General features: G+C 53.1%; 1 protein-coding gene across 1 annotated transcript; it reads right to left on the bottom strand.

The window, feature by feature from the left end:
• Positions 1-304: 304 nt before the first annotated feature.
• LOC133220871 (adenylate cyclase type 10-like) lies at positions 305-16,506 on the bottom strand (the record flags this gene model as incomplete). Its single annotated transcript, XM_061369272.1, has 20 exons — positions 16,253-16,506; positions 15,845-15,949; positions 14,717-14,755; positions 14,037-14,180; positions 11,284-11,489; positions 10,757-10,850; positions 10,365-10,450; positions 9,596-9,784; positions 9,361-9,482; positions 8,661-8,737; positions 8,189-8,378; positions 7,212-7,264; positions 5,782-5,935; positions 4,883-5,075; positions 4,280-4,366; positions 3,573-3,853; positions 2,822-2,958; positions 2,167-2,292; positions 1,342-1,596; positions 305-704 (listed from the first exon to the last, which is right to left on the bottom strand). Coding segments are annotated over exons 1-20 (3,179 nt in total), but the record flags the coding sequence as incomplete, so codon positions are not given.
• Positions 16,507-17,471: the final 965 nt, after the last annotated feature.

The following is a 17,471-nucleotide window of genomic DNA, read 5'->3' as shown; positions in this document are numbered from 1 at the left end:
GCATTTTATTTGTCCCCTCTGGACACCCTGAACTCGCTCGCTTCAGAAAGAATCAAAACCTTGTCTGCTCACCCAAAATCCTCTTCCACAAAAGCCTGCTGCTGCTGCTGCTGCTCCTCCTCCTGAGGACCTGTAATACCTGGAAAGAAAACCAGGGACACCTCCCACATATATCCTGGGATAAGAGTTGCTCTCCCTCTCCCAGGAGGCCTGCAAGGATCCTTGCAAGGTGCTAACACACTGAGGAAAGTCTACAGTGGGCGTCCACTCCTGCTGGGCTCCTTCCTAGCAGATCTACTCCCACCCGACCCTCAGCACCAATCCCTGGGCTCCCGGAGGGCCCAGATTACAGAGCATGGTGCACAGCATACCTGCGGAGATGTAGACCCTCTCTTTCTTCAGCTGTTTTCCAGCCAGCACCAAGGCCTTCCAGGTGTGTGAGTCATCATCAAGGTCCTTACAGTTCCCTTTATCCTGGGTGCTGGAGAGAGCGAAGCGGTGGAAGGCAATAAAGTCCCCTTGACCGCAGCTCTGGCATTTGTGTGCATACCGCTCCAGGAAGGCAGCACACTTGCGGTGCAGGGTCATCCGCTGTTTCTGGATCCACAGCTCATAGGCAGCTTCCCGCAGCAGCGGCTTATGGAACATCAGCACACCAAATGGACACCCCACACTCTGCTTGCTTGGGGGGGAGGTCTCCACACCTGCAAGCCAAAGGGCCTTTGTATGAGCCCAAGCTGCAGCCAGGTAGGGAGCCAGTCATGCCTCGGTGCACATCCTGAATAGCAAAGCAGTGCTGCTGCACGCCAAGCCCTGCAGCATGGGGTGAAAGGGCTGATGCTAGCACAGCCTTGGGGATGCAGTTCTCAGCTGCACTGGTCCAGGCAGGAGCTGGGGATGTTGTTGCCAGCTGAAGCAAGCCCCAGCCAGCACTTTCTCCCCACTCTTGGCAAGGCAGCCACCAGCCTCCTGAGCAGGAGCCCAGCATCACAGGGTAATCAAAGCCCAATAAAAGCTTGCTGAAGACCCTGGGCCATTCTGGAGGGCATCTTTTATGTGGATGCTGCAGGTGGCTGGGAGAGGATGTCAGGAATTCCACTCGTCCCATGCCTGTGCTACGAGCAGCACTTGGATTCAGGGGAGCAGAGGCATTTGGGACAGCTGGTGGGGACTTCCCTCCAGCGCAAACCTAGTGTGCTTTCAGACTGACTTGTAACAGCTTTGACAAACCCATCCCCAGCAGCCATGCCAGCCCTCACAGGGAGGGAATCACACCATGCTCTTAGGAGCCCATCCAGGACACATCTGGGAGCTCCTTGTCCACTCCATGCTACCACTTACCAATCTCTGCCTGCAGAGGGGTGGCTGGCTCCTTGCTAGGATCTTGGACGTCTTCCGGCTCCTCAGTACTCTCCATCCACTTGAGGATGTTGTCACTCACTAGACTGTCCAACAAGGTAGTCATCTTGTGCCTGATGCTAATTGGAAGAATGTATGACAGCAGCTGGGTAGTGAACACCGGCCCGATGGTGGCTGCAAACTTCAAAACAGTCTGCTCCAATGGCTTGATCTCGTCCAGCTCAGCCAGCACAATCTCTGTCAAGGAGAAGCCACACATCTCAATCCTACCTCTTCCCCACGCTGAGGCTGGAGGCACTGCAAAGATTCAACACATGAACAGGATAGGCTTTGGCCCCTAAACTGGCCACTTCTGGGCAATTGCAACCCAGGGTAGGTGTCTGCACAATGGCTCCACACCTACTGGATTTGCAGTTCACAGGGCCTGGGAAAAAGTGAGACACTCAACAGACACACTGCCCCACTGGGATAGGGCAGGATGCAGCAGGTACATGCATCCCACAATGTGCCCTACCGAACCTGGACTAGGCTTTTGCCAGCAGTGCAAGCAGGGAACAGACAACTTTCGCCACCTCAGAGGTGAACTCAGAGCTCCCCAGAGAGGTTGTCTCAACTCGGCCAGACCTTACTATTCTTTTCTTTGAGTTTTCTTCTTGGGTTTCTTTGGACAAAACAACTTAAGAGCAGGAATGTTTCTTCAAGGCTCATACAAGTGGCTACTGATAGACAGGAGGCACACTCAACAATCATTGACAGTTCCCCTGGCGGCACAGCCAAGAGCCAGCAGAGTGGCTCTCTGCCCCTCACCTTTCAAGTTACTGGGCAGCACGGTGCTGTCCAGGTTCACGCCTGGCCTTACAATGCAGATCATGGCCGCAGCCCCTGCGCTGGACCTTGAGCTTGTTGTGAGGGATGACTCCAGGACTGCAAAAGCTAGGTGGAGCAAGAGAGAAGGAATGAGGTAATTTGCAAAGTGACCTGCAGCCTGCAAATGTTTCCAAGCTCACCTGAAATAGCCCAAGGCCCCCTCACACCACACAGTGCAGGTGCACTGACCTGCGTGTGCTGAACATGCTCTCTAAGCAGAGCAGAATAATTTTCACTGGAAGTTTCCTGTGCCTGGCCCTCACTAAAGCTGGAGTTTGCTCTCAGTTAAGCTAGCGTTTGGCCAACGTAAGTTCTCTGTTCATGAGAATGTCTCCGGAACACGTGTGGTCCAGAGCCATTTCCCCTGCGGTTTATCCCCAAGAACTGAGGCCCCTCCAAGCCACAACTTGTGAGCCCCTCCTTTGGCTGTCCTGACAACGAGGCACACAGAAGCCTGTGCCTCTGCCAGGCCAAGTTCTGCATGATCTGCTGCAAGATCTGACTCTGCCCCTAATCCGTGGGGCAGTGAAGGGGCAAGTTTGTGCTGCAGGGAATGCAACACAGCAACTCAGCAGTCAGTGGCTAAGGTTCTTACTGTTCAGGTTCTCCCAGTTGTCGTCTGCTTTTTCACCCCACTTCCTGGTGCAGAACAAGAGCATGTCATTGCAACGAAGGAAGTGCACCAGCTCCTCACAGTAATATGGGATCCCCAAGCTTCTTTGGACCAGGAACCTGGGCAGGAACAGATCCAGCAGTGATCAGCACAAGAAAAGTAGAATCATAGAATGGGTTGGTTTGGAAAGGACCTTAGGGTCGGATCATCTAGTGTCTGCCACTGGCAAGGCCACCTCACTCTAGACCGTGTCACCCAAGGCTCTATCCAACCTGGCCGTGGAACACTCCCAGGGGTGGAGCATTCACCACACCTTTGGACATGTTCCAGTGACTCACCACCCTAAAAGGAAAAACAGTTGAGGTGGGCAGCAAGCCACTCAGGCATAGCAGGGGAGCCAGCATCTTCATCACAGCTACACCTCACTTCTGAAAGGGGGGTCCTCCTGCTGGCTTGTGTTTTTTGGCCCCCCTGAGCCTCCAGCCTTTGCTGAAGTCCGTGGGAAAAGACTTGCAGACAGTGCCCAAAGCACAGAGCAGCAAGCCCTGCCTCTCCTCAGGAGCTTAGGTGCTCTCTGGCAGCAGGGCAGACCTCTGCCCCAGGGAATCTGCCACACAGCCTGGCCACTTAGACCAAGCCCTTTTCACACCCCAGATATGCTTGGCCTTGTGAAACAGCAAAGGGTGGCAGCTCCTATGCTTCGTGTCCAGGGAGCTCCCCTGCTCCAACTCACCTCACTAAAGCCCTAGGGATGCTGACCACTCCAAGGTCCTGGCAGAGCTTCTGCACCACAGCTGAAGGTTGCAGCTTCTCTAGTTGAAAGTAGATGATTTTATGGGACATCAGGTTGTTTGCTGTGGCTTTGTGAAAGCTCTCAGTCCTTGCAAAGCCGGGACATAAGCTCATGACCATGAAGACAGAGATGTTCCAGAGCAGAGGTGCCATGATACTCCAGGAAGCAGGGTCAATGAAATGGGCATTGTCGATGAGAAAGATGGCATTTCTATCAATGGTCTGGAAAAAAAAAGGTTGTCCTGAGGGGATTCCAGTGGATTCTCAAGTGTCTTACAGGGAAGGAGATTTAGCCGCTGCCTCTTGAGAGGATGCTCTCAAGTCTCACCCCAACCAACTCCCTGCTTGGAAGCTTCCCAATTCCTAATTTCATTGAGATTTTCAGGTCACACTTAACATCACCTGCCCTGCAGAAGGAGGGAGCTTGGGCAAGGGAATACAGAATTCTCTCTCCTCCAGGGAACGTTTTAAGGGAGGAAAGTTACTAGTATGCTTGTCTGGCTATGGAGAGAACATGGGGGGTTTCTCAGGCTCTAGAGGGCAATGACCAGGTCCTCCCACTCACTCACACTGCTGTGGCACAGAGCCCAGAGCCAGCAGGGCTGTTTTCCTCCTCTGACCCAGAAGGAGAAAAGGAGAAATGCTCACCTTCTCTAGCACTTTTGCCCAGGTTGAATGTAATTCCTCTTTCCTTTGCATTTCATGCATTTGGCGAACCTTGTCTGAAACAGGAAACTAGACAGAAAAGCAAAGTCAGGGAGAAACATGGCTCCAGGGCTCGCTACACTTACCCACCAAACAAGATGGCAGAGCAAACCCTCTCTGCTCTGCCTCAGCACCTTCCCTCTCCCCAGCATGGGTGCAAGAGGCCACAGTGGGACTTCAGCTAGAGCCTAAAGCAGAGGCTCGGGCAGAGCTGCATCTTGGCAGTGGCCTGAAGAGCTGGTTTTCTGGCTGTGGGTTCTTGGGCTGCCTGGAGCAGAGCACTCACACAGCAATGACCTGAGCACAAGGTCAGGCCCAGCCTCATTCCAGTGCTGCTTCCAGAATGCCGAACAAGGCACCAGGCACTGCCAGATGCAGCACAGGACATGAAGTCACCCCAGGGCCAGGAATGGGAAACATGTGCTGTGACCCCTGCAATCCCTCCCCCTGAGCTAAGGCACTCCAACAGCCTTAGAAGACTGCTGAAGACCCAGAAGGGCCCAGGAGAAAGCCTTCTCCAGGGTCAGAGAGGCCTCTCGCTCTCACCTTGACAAGGAAAATGTCATTGAGGAGGCAGTAGTTGCTCTCTTCAATTATCCCGTTGAGATTTGTCCGTAGCACATGCTCCCTGGCACTGCATGATTCACACTCATGGAGGCCCATCACCCTGGCCATCAGAATACGCATCGCAGAGAAGGACTGCCTCACGTTGAACTCTAGCAGTTCCATGCCAAATACCCTGTCATGCAAAAATAAAAGGCACTGAGATTCCAAACGGCCCAAGCCTCCTAAGACAAAAGAGCTGGAGTTGCGTTTAGGGGGAACTCTTCAGCCTCCCACCTCAAAGTGGTACCCAGAGTTTCACTCCTTGTATGAGAAAGGGCACAGAGAGGCACTTGCTGCCAAGCCACTGGGAGAGCCAGGTCCAGACCTCCTTCTGGTCTCTGCAACACTGGCCCATGTCTCCCTACCTCCCTGCTGCAGAGGGACTTGCAGAGCTAAGAGGTGATCATGGAGCAAGTGGAGTTTGCCTTTGGGCAAACGCTGAGAGTCTGCCTCTCAGCCACAGAAAGGCTTTTCTGGCCCAGTATTCCTTCTGGGAAACAGGCAGGGGGCAAGCAGGGATTCTGAGACAGGCCACCCTGCTATATGTTGCATCTGGAATCCAATGCAAAGCACTGAGTTTGGGCTTTTTCCTTCTCTTTGGGAAGGAGGAAACACTACAGATCAAGAAGCACCTCCAACACCCCAAAGTTGGGCAACCCAAAGAGACAGGGGCAGGAGCAGAGCACACAGGAGGTAACTATTGAATGCCTCTTCCATGAGGCTTGTCAAGGAGGCTTCCGATCAAGGCCAAGGCACACTGGCCAAGGGGCTGGAGTGTCCCATGGCTGTCAGGGATGGAAAGAAGCAGTGTCCCAAAACTACAGGACAAAACCCTGTACCTGCAGCCAGCAGACTGGCCTAACTGGGCCAGGTGATTAAGTAATCGGCTCTTCCCAGAGCCCCTTGGGCCCTCAAATGCCAGTATGTGTCTTTGTCCAAAACGGTTAGAGGCTTCCAAGCAGCTGACAAAGAGGTCAATCTCCTTCTTCCGACCTGTGAAGACAACCAAGAAAGTGAGCTGCTGGGGCATGCTAGAAAGCAAAGAGTCATCCCTTTTGCTGGCACCCTCCACCACAGCTTCCCTCCCACTACCACATCTGGCAGCCTATGATACCCCTGATGCCTTCCAACCCTCTTGTCCCAGCTTTGCAACTCTGCCTTCCTCAGAGTGGTAGCAGGCGCCCTATCCCACAGAGATTCAGGCAGCCCCATGCAAATCCCCTCAGGGATCCAGTACAAGCCTGGAAGGGATGATTTGAGCTGCTGCGGGCAGCTGTGTCCCAAACAGACTTAGAACATCTCCTGGCCGTACGACTAACCACAGAGCACATCAGTGTTGATACACAACCATGTTTTAGTTCTTGCTGAAAAGGGCTTGCACAGCATCAAGGCATTTTTTATTTCTCATGCCACCCTGCCAGCAAAAGCAGGCTGGCGGTGCACAAGAAGTTGGGATGGGGAACAGCTACAACAGCAGACCCCAACTGGCTTATTTCATTGCATATGATGCTGTGCTTTGCAAGAAAAGCTGGGGAAAAGGGGGAGGAAGGGGGCATATTAAGAGTTCCACTGTTTGTCTTCCCAAGTCCTTGATACGCATGTTGAAGCTCTGCTTTCCTGGGAATGGCTGGACACCTGCCTGCCACCAGAAGGCAGTGAAAGAATGCCTGATTTTGCCTGTCATGGATGCACAGCATCTGCTTTACCTATTAAGCTGTCTGTATCCAGTGTGCTCACTTTAACCCTTCCAGTTCTCTTCCCCATCCCACTGTGAGGAGTGAGCAGCCATGTGGGGCTGAGTTCCCTACCGGGGTTAACCCATGACAGGGCCCAAAACATCCAGCAAGACGCTGAGTGATTAAAGGCATCCGTGTTGCCTGACTTTTCCGTGTTTACAAGCAGATGCTGCCAAGAAAGGACCTTTGAGGAGTACAAGGGGGAGAACCAACCACCAAAACTCTCCATCAGTCTAGCAGAAGGAAATCTCTTTCCTGATCTCAAGGACAAGGACTGGTTTAGCCCCCAGGGTGTGAGCAGCTCCATAGTTGAAACCAACCTTCCTATCAGGTCTGGAGCATGCCTGGGATCACCGAGCGCCTCACCCTGCTTTCCGCCCCAAAGACATCAGCTAAGTAGGCACTGAGACAGCCAGCTTTTCCTTAGGGCCTCTGCACGCAACACTATCCCCAGCAAAAGCTTTTCTGCTCCCAGTACAAGTTACTGAGGGGAAGAAACTGGGGTTCAGAAGAGCAAGGCATTCTCCACATACCAAGCAAGGAGGTGTTATCTGGCATCTTCATGGCAAGAGCCATGCCAAATATGCTAGAAGCAGGGGGAAAAGAAAATACATGTCAGTTAGCTGGTTAGAAACCAAGGGACATTGAGAAGCAGTGTGGCATGGAGGGGCTGGATGTGCTCCATGCTCCATGGTAACTGTTTGTCTTTCGAGCAGCATGTTATCCATCCCCTGCATTCTTCCCCCCCCACCCCCCACAGAGTTCAAGTTGGCATGCTGAGAGAGCTTTAAGCATTAAGAAACCCAACAGCCACACCAGGACAAGAGAATATATTGAGAGTCCAGCAACAGAGGCCAGAGCCAGAGACATGTGAAAGAAGCAAGGGTGAACTGCTGGTTAGCAGATATCTTTACTGCATTGGCCAAGAAAAAACAAGAGTCTTGGAAACAAGGACTTGTGTCACCTAATGGGTTGGGATTCCAAGCACCTGGCACCTTTGGCTTAAGTCTTCCTGTATTTTCAGAGACTAACATTCAAACCATCGTCCTAAAAGAAGGTCAAATCCTGGCCCAGAGGAAGAGCCCAGGTTTAAGGAGGAAGACATGATGAAGAAGGTCCTGAGGACCTTTATCCATGGGAACCAGACTGGCCCAAAGCTTCCCACTCAAGAGCAGCTAGGACAAAACCTTCTCGGGTCAGCATTACCAGGGCATCCGGTAGAGCAAGCACAGCATGGAAAGCACAATTGAAAGCCATTTGGACTGAGCCTGAAAGCCAGGTTGTGTTTACCAAAACAAAACCTTCCCCGTTCCTGTGGTTTCACTCCCACTCTCCCAGCAAGAGGAGGCAGCAGGGAAGAGCAGTAAAAAGCCTCCCACACCAGGGCTTCTGACCATCTCATCCATAGTGGAGAGCGACTTCTGCTCTCTCTGCAGAACTCCTCTATGCTGGCCAAGCTGGACCTTTGATGCCACCATCCCCTCACCCAGACTTCTCAGAGGACACTCACCTCTTGCTGGTGATCCCCACATATTGATAGACAGTGACAGGATGTTTGAAGCCTTTTATCTTTCTCTCCGGCAGCTCCTTGAAGTAGCAAGAGGGCAGCCCAGAGCTGGCATAGGTTGAGGTATCACAGGTCACCAGCCCAGAGTAGCTCACCATCATCCGGGCTGCCAAGTTCACCTTCTGGCCAATGACTACCAGAAAGATGAAGAAAGAGCACACAGTCATGTACCTGTGCCACCAGCTCCACAGTGCCCTTCCAGACCAACGGCTGCCCCACCTCTGACACCCGCAGCCTCACAGTGGGTTAAGCAGATCCCAGGGGAACAACCAACTGCGGAACCCAGTGTCTCACCCCAGCCCAGGACTGCTGCTGCATGGGCCATTCCTGGCTGGCTGTTGGCCAAGCACTCTCCCAGCCTGTCTTCCTCTTCCCAACAGCTCACTCCAGTTTCCCACACTGCACACACATGTACCTGTGTAGTCGTGCCTCAGAGGGTGGCCAATGACGCCACAGAACGCCATCCCACTGGTAACAGACACAGACACTGTCCTGGCACACAGGGAAACAAAACAGCTTCAGCAGCCCTCCAGGTGCAGTCCTGCCCACCCAGCTTCATCTCTTCCCACATCTCCCCTCAGCACTAGCCTGGGCCACTGGCCATCCTGCCCTGCCAGCCTGGGGTTCAGGGTAAAGAGAGCTCAGGGCTGTAAAGGACCCAGGCGACAAGGACAAGGAGCACAAGAGCACAGGCAGGAACTTTTGGGCACTTCTGAGACCATATTCCCTGAGCTGTGACCTGTGACCAGTGGGAAAAGAGGGAGGGAAGAAGGTGCCACAATGTCACTGCCTGTGATGACAGCAGTGTAAGATCAGGTGTCTAGGCCCCATGACTGTTCACAGGCCAGTCACCCAGAAGGTGATGCTTCTGGCACCAAGGAGCCTCTCGCCTTCACCGGGGCTCATTCCAGCATGGTGACTAGCAGGGTGTGCTTGGAGACACTCTGCCTGGCTGCCCAGGGATAAGCCCAGAGGTTACCTGCCACCTCTCAGGGCACTGTTTCCTTCCTGCCAAGGAAGGGAGGGCAAGGGTGGGTAAGGTAGACGCAACACGCTTCCTCTGCTTTACGCTGGCCCAGACAGCACGCACTCCCTCAGCCCCACCAGACACTCACCCTGTTTTTGCAATGATCTTGGAGCACGACTTGAAGATCTGAAAAGCACTCTGCAAGGCATGAATGCTCTCATGGGGCAGCTTTACTCCAGGGAGTCCAAACACACAGAGGAATGTGCAGCCCTGCCACGGACAGATGCAGCACATCTTGCCACAATGCCTAGGAAAGAATCTTCTCCTCTTGCTCAGTGTCCACCCTCTTGGGTTTTGGGGAGATGATTCCACCCTACACTCACTTTGTCAAACAGGAAGACTTTGTTCACTTCACCCTTGTGAGGACAGATGATTTCCTGCACCAGGCTGCTGACTTCATTGAGGACACTGCGAAAAGATACTATGTCCTTTGTTTCAAAATTCAGGTGGAGGAAGAGGATGGTGACTGGCCGTAGCTCACAGAGGAAGTCCCGCGGCACTCTGTCTTCAAGCTGGAAGACAAGAGCATGACAGGTTCACAAGCCTGCTCTCCTGGGGGCTGCCCACACCAGGTGCAAAGGGAGAGCTGGTGTCCTCGCAATAGCAGGTACTAGCGAGGGAAGAGAAGATCCTCCTCTTGAATTAAATGGTCAGCAGGCTGCCCAGCCTGCAGCAGTCAGATACCAAATCAGAACACAAATGACAAAGGTGAGAAGGGCGCTCCAGTAACACCCCATCTTGGGACAGTTATGGACATGAGTGGTGACACTCAGCGACGCTGTAGGGGCTTCAGTGGGCAATGCTGTAGGGGCTTCAGTGGAATCTCCCCTCTATACTGCCATCACGTCCACAGAACATGAAGAGCCATACCCACGGAAAAGATAGAGATGCAAATGTCTGCCCCACCACCCGTCTCTCTGAGGACAACTCATACAGTGGTGCAGCACCCATGCCCCTTGGCCCAATTTGCCCACATTGTCATCTCGGGATGCATTTTCTTTCTTTTGCTTGCTCTCATGGAAACTCCGTCTCTGAATGCACCACTTCTGCCCTGCAAAAAAAGCAGCCCCAGCAGCAATGGCCCAGACGCACCTTCCTGAGAACACCTTTTGGTATGTAACTAAGTATTTCTCCCACATCAGTATCAGGGTTCAAGAAAAGAGTGGGCCTGACAGCACCTGTGGAGAGAAAACACACATGGTTGCTGGGAGGACGGGACTGAGCTGTTGAAAAGCTGGGGCTAGCACTGGCAACAGGGGAGAGACTCCTGCGTTTGCTTGTGTTGCCACCTGCAGGTGCTTAGGGCAAAGCTGTCCCCTGGAAGGAGACGGCAGCAGCAGCAACTGCCCCAGCTGATGCACAAGAGGGCCAAAAGCATGAATGCTGAGAGGGGAAGAGGGGAGCAGTAGTTCAGCCCTGAGCCCTGCAGCAGCCAGGCCCCATGTTTCCAAGCAAAACCAAACCAAGGTGAATCTGGCACTCACATTCGTTTTCCGTGAAGAAGCACTTCTCCTTCTCTGGAAGCTTGTCTAAAACATCTTGGCATTCCGACCAAGACATCTGCTTCATGCCTGTAACCTGAAGGTACACAGAAAGAAAGCACCAACACTGGATTCTCCAGGAGTCCCAGGAGTCCCAGGGGACAGATCCTGCCCTCTACTGTCACTGCCCAGAAAAGGGGAGAAGTCTATCTGGCTGGACAGGACAGCAGTGCTTCCTCAGAAACACGGGAGCTGCGCAGACATCTTCCAAGCATCCCCCAGCTGTCAAGAGCTGCGTGACCCACAGAGGACACTACTGGTGGGGCCAAAACTCTTTCAGTGCCTCCTGACCTCTCAAATCCAGCAAGCCCAGCCCAGAGTTACTCCTAACATGGAAGGACAAGAGCATCAGCTGCTCTCCACTTTCACTGCTACAACTCTCTCCACATTCAGCTCTTCAGCCTTCTGACACCTCCCCCCTTCAGGTCTAGGTCCTCAGAATGGCTCTAGATGCTGTTCCATCCACCTACCTTCACAGCTGTTTTGCCAGCAATATGGCTGGTCCTGAGCCTGTGCTTCTCACATAGCTCCCAGCAGGAAGGTGAGAGGAGAATTTCACCTGCTTTTGCAAGCTTTCCCACTTCACAGACATCCTCCAAGGCCTTGCCAATGACACAGAAGTACTGCTGCCTCTCGTCTCCAAACTTCAGATGGTGCATATTCCCTGCAGAGATCCCTGGGAGAGAGAGAGGGAGAAGCAGAGCTCTACAGCCCCCAGCATTTCAGCTGTTCAGAAGCCAATCTGAACCTCAGTGGGGAGATGGTCATTATGGAGGGGGAGGGCAGCCTCCATCTTTCTCGAGGGGATACTGACACAGGACCCTTAAATGGATGTTAAGAAATAGACAAACCAAGTGGACAGTGGCACTGTCTTGAGAGTGCTGGATGTCTTACCTGCCCCAGAAACCCAGCAAACCAAGCCCCTGCTCAACGCCCACCCCCTTTACATGCAGGCGGGTTGTAGCTATCTGCTCAAGAAAAACTACAGCCTGCAAAAGCCCTTCTCACAGCCTTAAGCAATGCAGCTCCCCTTTGCTCTTTGTGAAAGGCAGGGGAGAATCCAGCAAGGAAAAAGATGCAAAGCCGCCCCACCTGAAAACTTAAGGGATGAGTTCCTCTTGCAGGCATCTGGATGAAAGCAGATGCTCAAAGACACCAATATTCAACCTGACACCTGCTCTTCCTTTGAGCTTCATAGAATCATAAAACCATAGAACAGTGAGGGCTGGAAAGGACCTTAAGATCATCTAGTTCCAACTCCACTGCCATGTGCAGGGACATCTCACAATAGACCATGTCACCCAAGACTCTGTCCAACCCGGCCTTGAACACCACCAGGGATGGAGCATTCACAACTTCCTTGGGCGTCCCATTCCAGTGCCTCTCCACCCTCACAGTAAAGAACTTCCTCCTTATATCTAGCCTGAACTTTCCCTGTTTAAGTTTGAACCCATTACACCTTGTCCTATCACTACGGTTCCTAGTGAAGAGACACGCTCCAGCATCCTTGCAGGCCCCCTTTCAGATACTGGAAGGCTGCTATGAGGTCTCCATGCAGCCTTCTCTTCTCCAGGCTGAACAGCCCCAACTTTCTCAGCCTGTCTTCATATGGGAGGTGCTCCAGTCCCCTGATCATCCTCGTGGCCCTCCTCTGGACTTGCTCCAACAGCTCCATGGCTTTCTTATGTTGAGGACACCAGAACTGTGTACACAATAATCCAAATGAGGTCTCACGAGAGCAGAGTAGAGGGGCAGGATCACCTCCTTTGACCTACTGGTCACGCTCCTTTTGATGCAGCCCAGGATACGGTTGGCTTTCTAGGCTGCGACTACACACTAAAGCCTGCTCATGTTAAGTTTCTCATCGACCAACACCCCCAAGCCCTTCGCAGGGCTGCTCTGAATCTCTTCCCAACCTGTAGCTGTGCCTGGGATTGCTCCGACCCAGGTGCAGGACCTTGCACTTGGCATGGTTAAACTTCATGAGGTTGGCATCAGCCCACCTCACAAGCGGTTCAAGGTCCCTCTGGATGGCATTCCTTCCCTCCAGCGGATCAACCTAACCACACAGCTTGGTGTCATCGGCAAACTTGCTGGGGGTGCACTCAGTCCCACTGTCCATGTCAGCGACGAAGATGTTGAACAGGATCAGTCCCAACACCAATCCCTAAGGGACACCACTCATTACTGATCTCCAGCTGGACACTGAGCTGTTGACCACAACTGTTTGCATGCGCCCATCCAGCCAGTTCTTTATCCACAGAGTGGTCCACCTATCAATTTGATGTCTCTCCAAATTAGAGACAAGGATGCCGTGTAGGACAGTGTCGAACACTTTACACAGGTCCAGGAAGAGGACATCAACTGCTCTACCCCATCCATCAGTTCCGTAGCCCCATCATAGAAGGCCACCAAATCGGTCAGGCAGGATTTCCCCTTAGTGAAGCCATGCTGGCTGTCACCAAGCACCTTGTTGTTTTTCATGTGCCTTAGAATGCCTGCCAGGAGAACATGCTCCAAAATTTTGCCAGGCACAGAGGTGAGACTGACTGGTCTGTAGTTCCCTCGGTCATCCGTTTTCCCCTTCTTGAAAATGGGGGTTATATTTCCCTTTTTCCAGTCATCAGGAACTTTACTGACTGCCACCATTTTTCAAATATGATGGACAGTGGCTTCTCAACTTCATTCACTAGCTCCTTCAGGACCCGCGGATGGATTGTATCAGGTCCCATGGGCTTGTGCACATTCAGGTTCTTAGGATGATCTTGAACCAGATCCTCTCCTACAGTGGGCCTAAGGTCTTCATTCTCACAGTCCGCATCTGCCTTCCAGGACTTGGGTAGTGTGCTCAGAGCATTTGCCAGTGACAGCTGAGGCAAAGAAGTCATTAAGAACCTCAGCATTCTCCAAATCCAGGGTAGCCAGTTCTCCTGATAGCTTCTGGAGAGGGCCCATGTTGCCCTAGTCTGTCTTTTTATTTGCTACATACCTATAGAAGCTCTTCCTGTTATCTTTCAGGTCCCTTGCCAGATTTAATTCTAACTGTGAATGCACACAAACCCAGTGGTCCTGGTCTCCAACTACAGGTGGCCCCTTGAATGCTTGCAGGAGATGCTTTCCTTTGGCACTAGCTCCAGCAGGGATCCCTGCATTCCCTGCCAGTGTGAAGCACCCTGTGGCACAGGAGAGTGCCACAGATCTGCTCCTGGCACAGCACTTATACCTATCTTTAGTCGGAATTTCTGACCCACGATCATGTCATGCCTCCAGTACTTCTTCTGGATCTGCCGGCTACAGTGCACCACAAGGCTGATGGTCTTGGCCATCTCACTGGGTCTTGCTCTCCACAGCAGCAGCACAGCATCCCCTGGGGAAAGCAAGGGAACATCAAGGCTCTGCTGAGACATGACTCTCCCTGACCTATGCTCCATGGCAGGGACAGCAGAAACCAGATGATTTGCTGAAAAAGATGGACTTGTGGGAGGCCATAGGCCTGGAGGACCTCTGGACTCACTGGGACTCCTCCGCCTCTTGTAGCCTGGCAGCCTGAGCTGTGCTGTCACCAGGGCCCCCCTGTCCCTCACCAGCATTCCAATAAATGCCTTTGGCTTCACCTTCTAGTAGGTCTCCTGCTCTCAGTGCTGCCTCTGCCCTCACCCCCAGCACAGAGCCCTGCAAGCTGAGGCAGAGGGAGGGGAGCCACCACCCTTGCCAAAGCCAAACTTCAGGCCCAGGGTGGGAAGAGAAGCCTGGAGAAAGGGTGCTGCAAAGGGGTATGGGAGTGGCCAGGAAGATGGCTCAAGGTGTTGCACAGAGCCTGTCCTGAAGGAGGACAGCAGACCTGCCACAACAGTCCTGTGCTGCAGATTCATACCCATGGGCATCATCATCCTAAGCACATACCAGCAAACTTCAAGATGTCACCTCCAAGAGTCAGCATGTCTGTGGACAGAGGGAAGGAAAGGAAGAGTCATGTGGACACCTTCTTCCATAATCCACAAAGGAAGTGCCCATGCTCAGAGCGGAGCACCCAGGCGACGGTGCAGTATCCGACACAGCTTAGGAAAAGCACCCCCCTGGCTTGTCTCCCAGGGGCTGCAGCTCTGGTACCTGCACAAGAAGGCACAGAGGCATGGCCTCGAGCTGCCACCTGATTTCAGGATGGGACCTCTGAGGTCCATCTGGTCCAACCCTGCTCTCAAGTGGGGCAGAGCCAGCTGCCCAGGACGCTGGCTAGATGGCTTTGGAAGAGCCAAAGAGGAAGATTTCTCAAGCTCCCTGTCAATCAGTCAGTCACCCCTCACAGCCAAAAAGTGTTTCCCAACTTACAGAGGGAAACTCCTGTGCTTCAATGCATGCCCATGGCATGGCCTCTGGTCCTGACAGTGCGCACCACTGGAAAGAACCTAGCTCTGTCCGATCTGCTCCCCCCCTTGAAGTTTTAGACACATTACTATAAGATCCCCTGGAGCCTTCTTTTCCCTAGGCTAAACAGGCCCAGTTCCCCCAGCCTTCCCTTGTAGGAGAGAGCCTCTAGACCCTTCATCCTTCTGGAGGACTCTTGCTTTTCTTTACCAATGCTGCCAAAGGGATGTCCAGAATGTGCTCATAATCAGCTCAGAAGGGTCAAGACATCCCCTGAGAAAATGGGCTTGGAAGAGTCTCTGTCTCTCCCTGTCTTTCACAAACACACCAGTGCCAGCATTCCCAGGTCGCTTGTGCGCTGGCACTTGCTTGGTGCTCTCAGCCTGCTCTGGGCCCCCAGGCACCATGGAGCTAGGTCTTCACATCAGAAGCACAGAGGTGGCTGCTGAGAAAGCAGGTGCCTCCTTGGCCACAGTGGGGAGCAGAAAGGACCTGCGCTGGTCCTGACTTGCCAGGAGAGCCTGGCTGTTCTCACTGCTCCTCCAGGCCACAGAAAGCCCCAGCCTTTCCAAGGAAGCAGGACTAGGCTGCCCAGGACAACAGCCTCCCCATTCCGTAAGCAGCCCAATGGCCTGCTGCCAGGCAGTCCTGCAGCGTGGCTCTTACCCTCCAAAATGTCACACAGGTAGTGATTGAGGTCTTCTGCCAACTCATCAGTGCCTCTCTGTGAACCATCCTTCCAGACACAGTCCTCTGTCAAAGAGGTGAAATCTGTAATAGAGACACCCAGAAATCAGGAAATGCCCTGGGGACCAAAGGACCTGGCAGCCAGATTCCACATTGCCCAGCCGGGGGTCCAGCCCAGCACCTTCCCCTGCCCCAACTCAGTGTGGCCTGCAGCAGTGCTTAACCACCCATGATAGCCTATCCTTTTTGGGTATCCCAGCAGAAGACCTCAGCATTCACTATGGCCACTTGCTATCAGCAGCAGGGGCAGGGCTCCAAAGGGCCTGGTGTGTCCCAGAATGGCTCACGTCCCTCAATGTCACAGTTGCTCCTTCCTGCTCACCCTACCTGAAATATCCGCAAAGAGCAGCACTCCGTGGACCGCCTGAAAGCTGGTCCCGAGGTAGTCGCTAGAAATAAGGCTGGGGAGAAAGGCTGATGCTTTGTCCAGCTCTGAGCTGCAACGTTTCCTCTTCCAGGAAGAAGACACCATCTGCACTCTGTGGTGTCTGGGGTTCCTCAGGATCACCTGCTGTGCCCAGCTGGGAGAAGAAACATGGCCCCATTGCGCCATGTGAGTTGCCTGCATGTGGGGCAACTGTCCCTCTCCCTACAGGGTGGTCAGTCACTGGCAGTGGCCTCCTCAGTAGGTCTTTGCTTCCCTGTCAGCTCTCCGCACACATCACAATGAGCTGACAGTGACATCAACCTCTGTGGGCCAAGGCTTCCCTGTCAGCTCTCCGCACACATCACAATGAGCTGACAGTGACATCAACCTCTGTGGGCCAAGGCTTCCTCCTTGACACTGGGACACTGGCTGGAGGTGGCCAGCACCATCCCATTGTCTGGGGACAGCGCCCAAAGGAGGCACATGCAGACCTGCTACAGTGCCTTGCACACACAGCTGTTTGACAGCACTGCTCCTTCCCGACAGCGGAATAGCTTGTCACCGTTTTCCCAGCAGTCTCGCCCGCTTTTTTCTGGTGCTCCCTTGCTGCTGCAGCAATGGGAAGGGACAGTGCTCTCTGTTCTGGAGACAGGAGGGGGAGAGGGACTGGGAACCCTTGCTGGGCTGTATCTGAAAAGCACCAGGAAGCATGCAGTGGGCCACCCAGAAGCCCAGGACAGACTCCAAACCGGTGGGCGTGTTATCTGGCAATGAAGTAGTTAAGATTTTGTAAAGGACTATGTGTATGAAAGCTTGGGAATGTTGAGTTTACACTTGCAGGTAGCAAGGAAACATGTTTCCTTACTGTCCTGGGTTCAGCAGGAGCAGTCATTTTTCTCTTTCTTAGTAGCTGGTGCAGTGCTGTCATTTTGACTTTAGCCTCAGAGCAACGCTGAGAACACCGACATTTTTAGTTGTTGCTAAGTAATGTTTAGTCTGACCAAGGACTTTCTGAGTCTCATGCTCTGCCAGGGAGGAGGGGAAGCCAGGAGGAAGCAGAGACAGGACACCTGCACCAAACTAGCCAAAGAGGTATTCCATACCACAGCACGTCATGCCCAGGATGTAAACTGTTACAGTACATAAAGAGTTACCCGGAAGGGTTACATCACTGCTCGG

This window comes from Neopsephotus bourkii, unplaced genomic scaffold (assembly GCF_033783945.1).
Source record: "Neopsephotus bourkii isolate Nb327-2 ecotype Australia unplaced genomic scaffold, CSIRO-AGI_Nbou_v1 NB_1491, whole genome shotgun sequence".
NCBI lineage: Eukaryota > Metazoa > Chordata > Aves > Psittaciformes > Psittacidae > Neopsephotus > Neopsephotus bourkii.
This window is presented reverse-complemented; position numbering and strand designations above follow the sequence as displayed.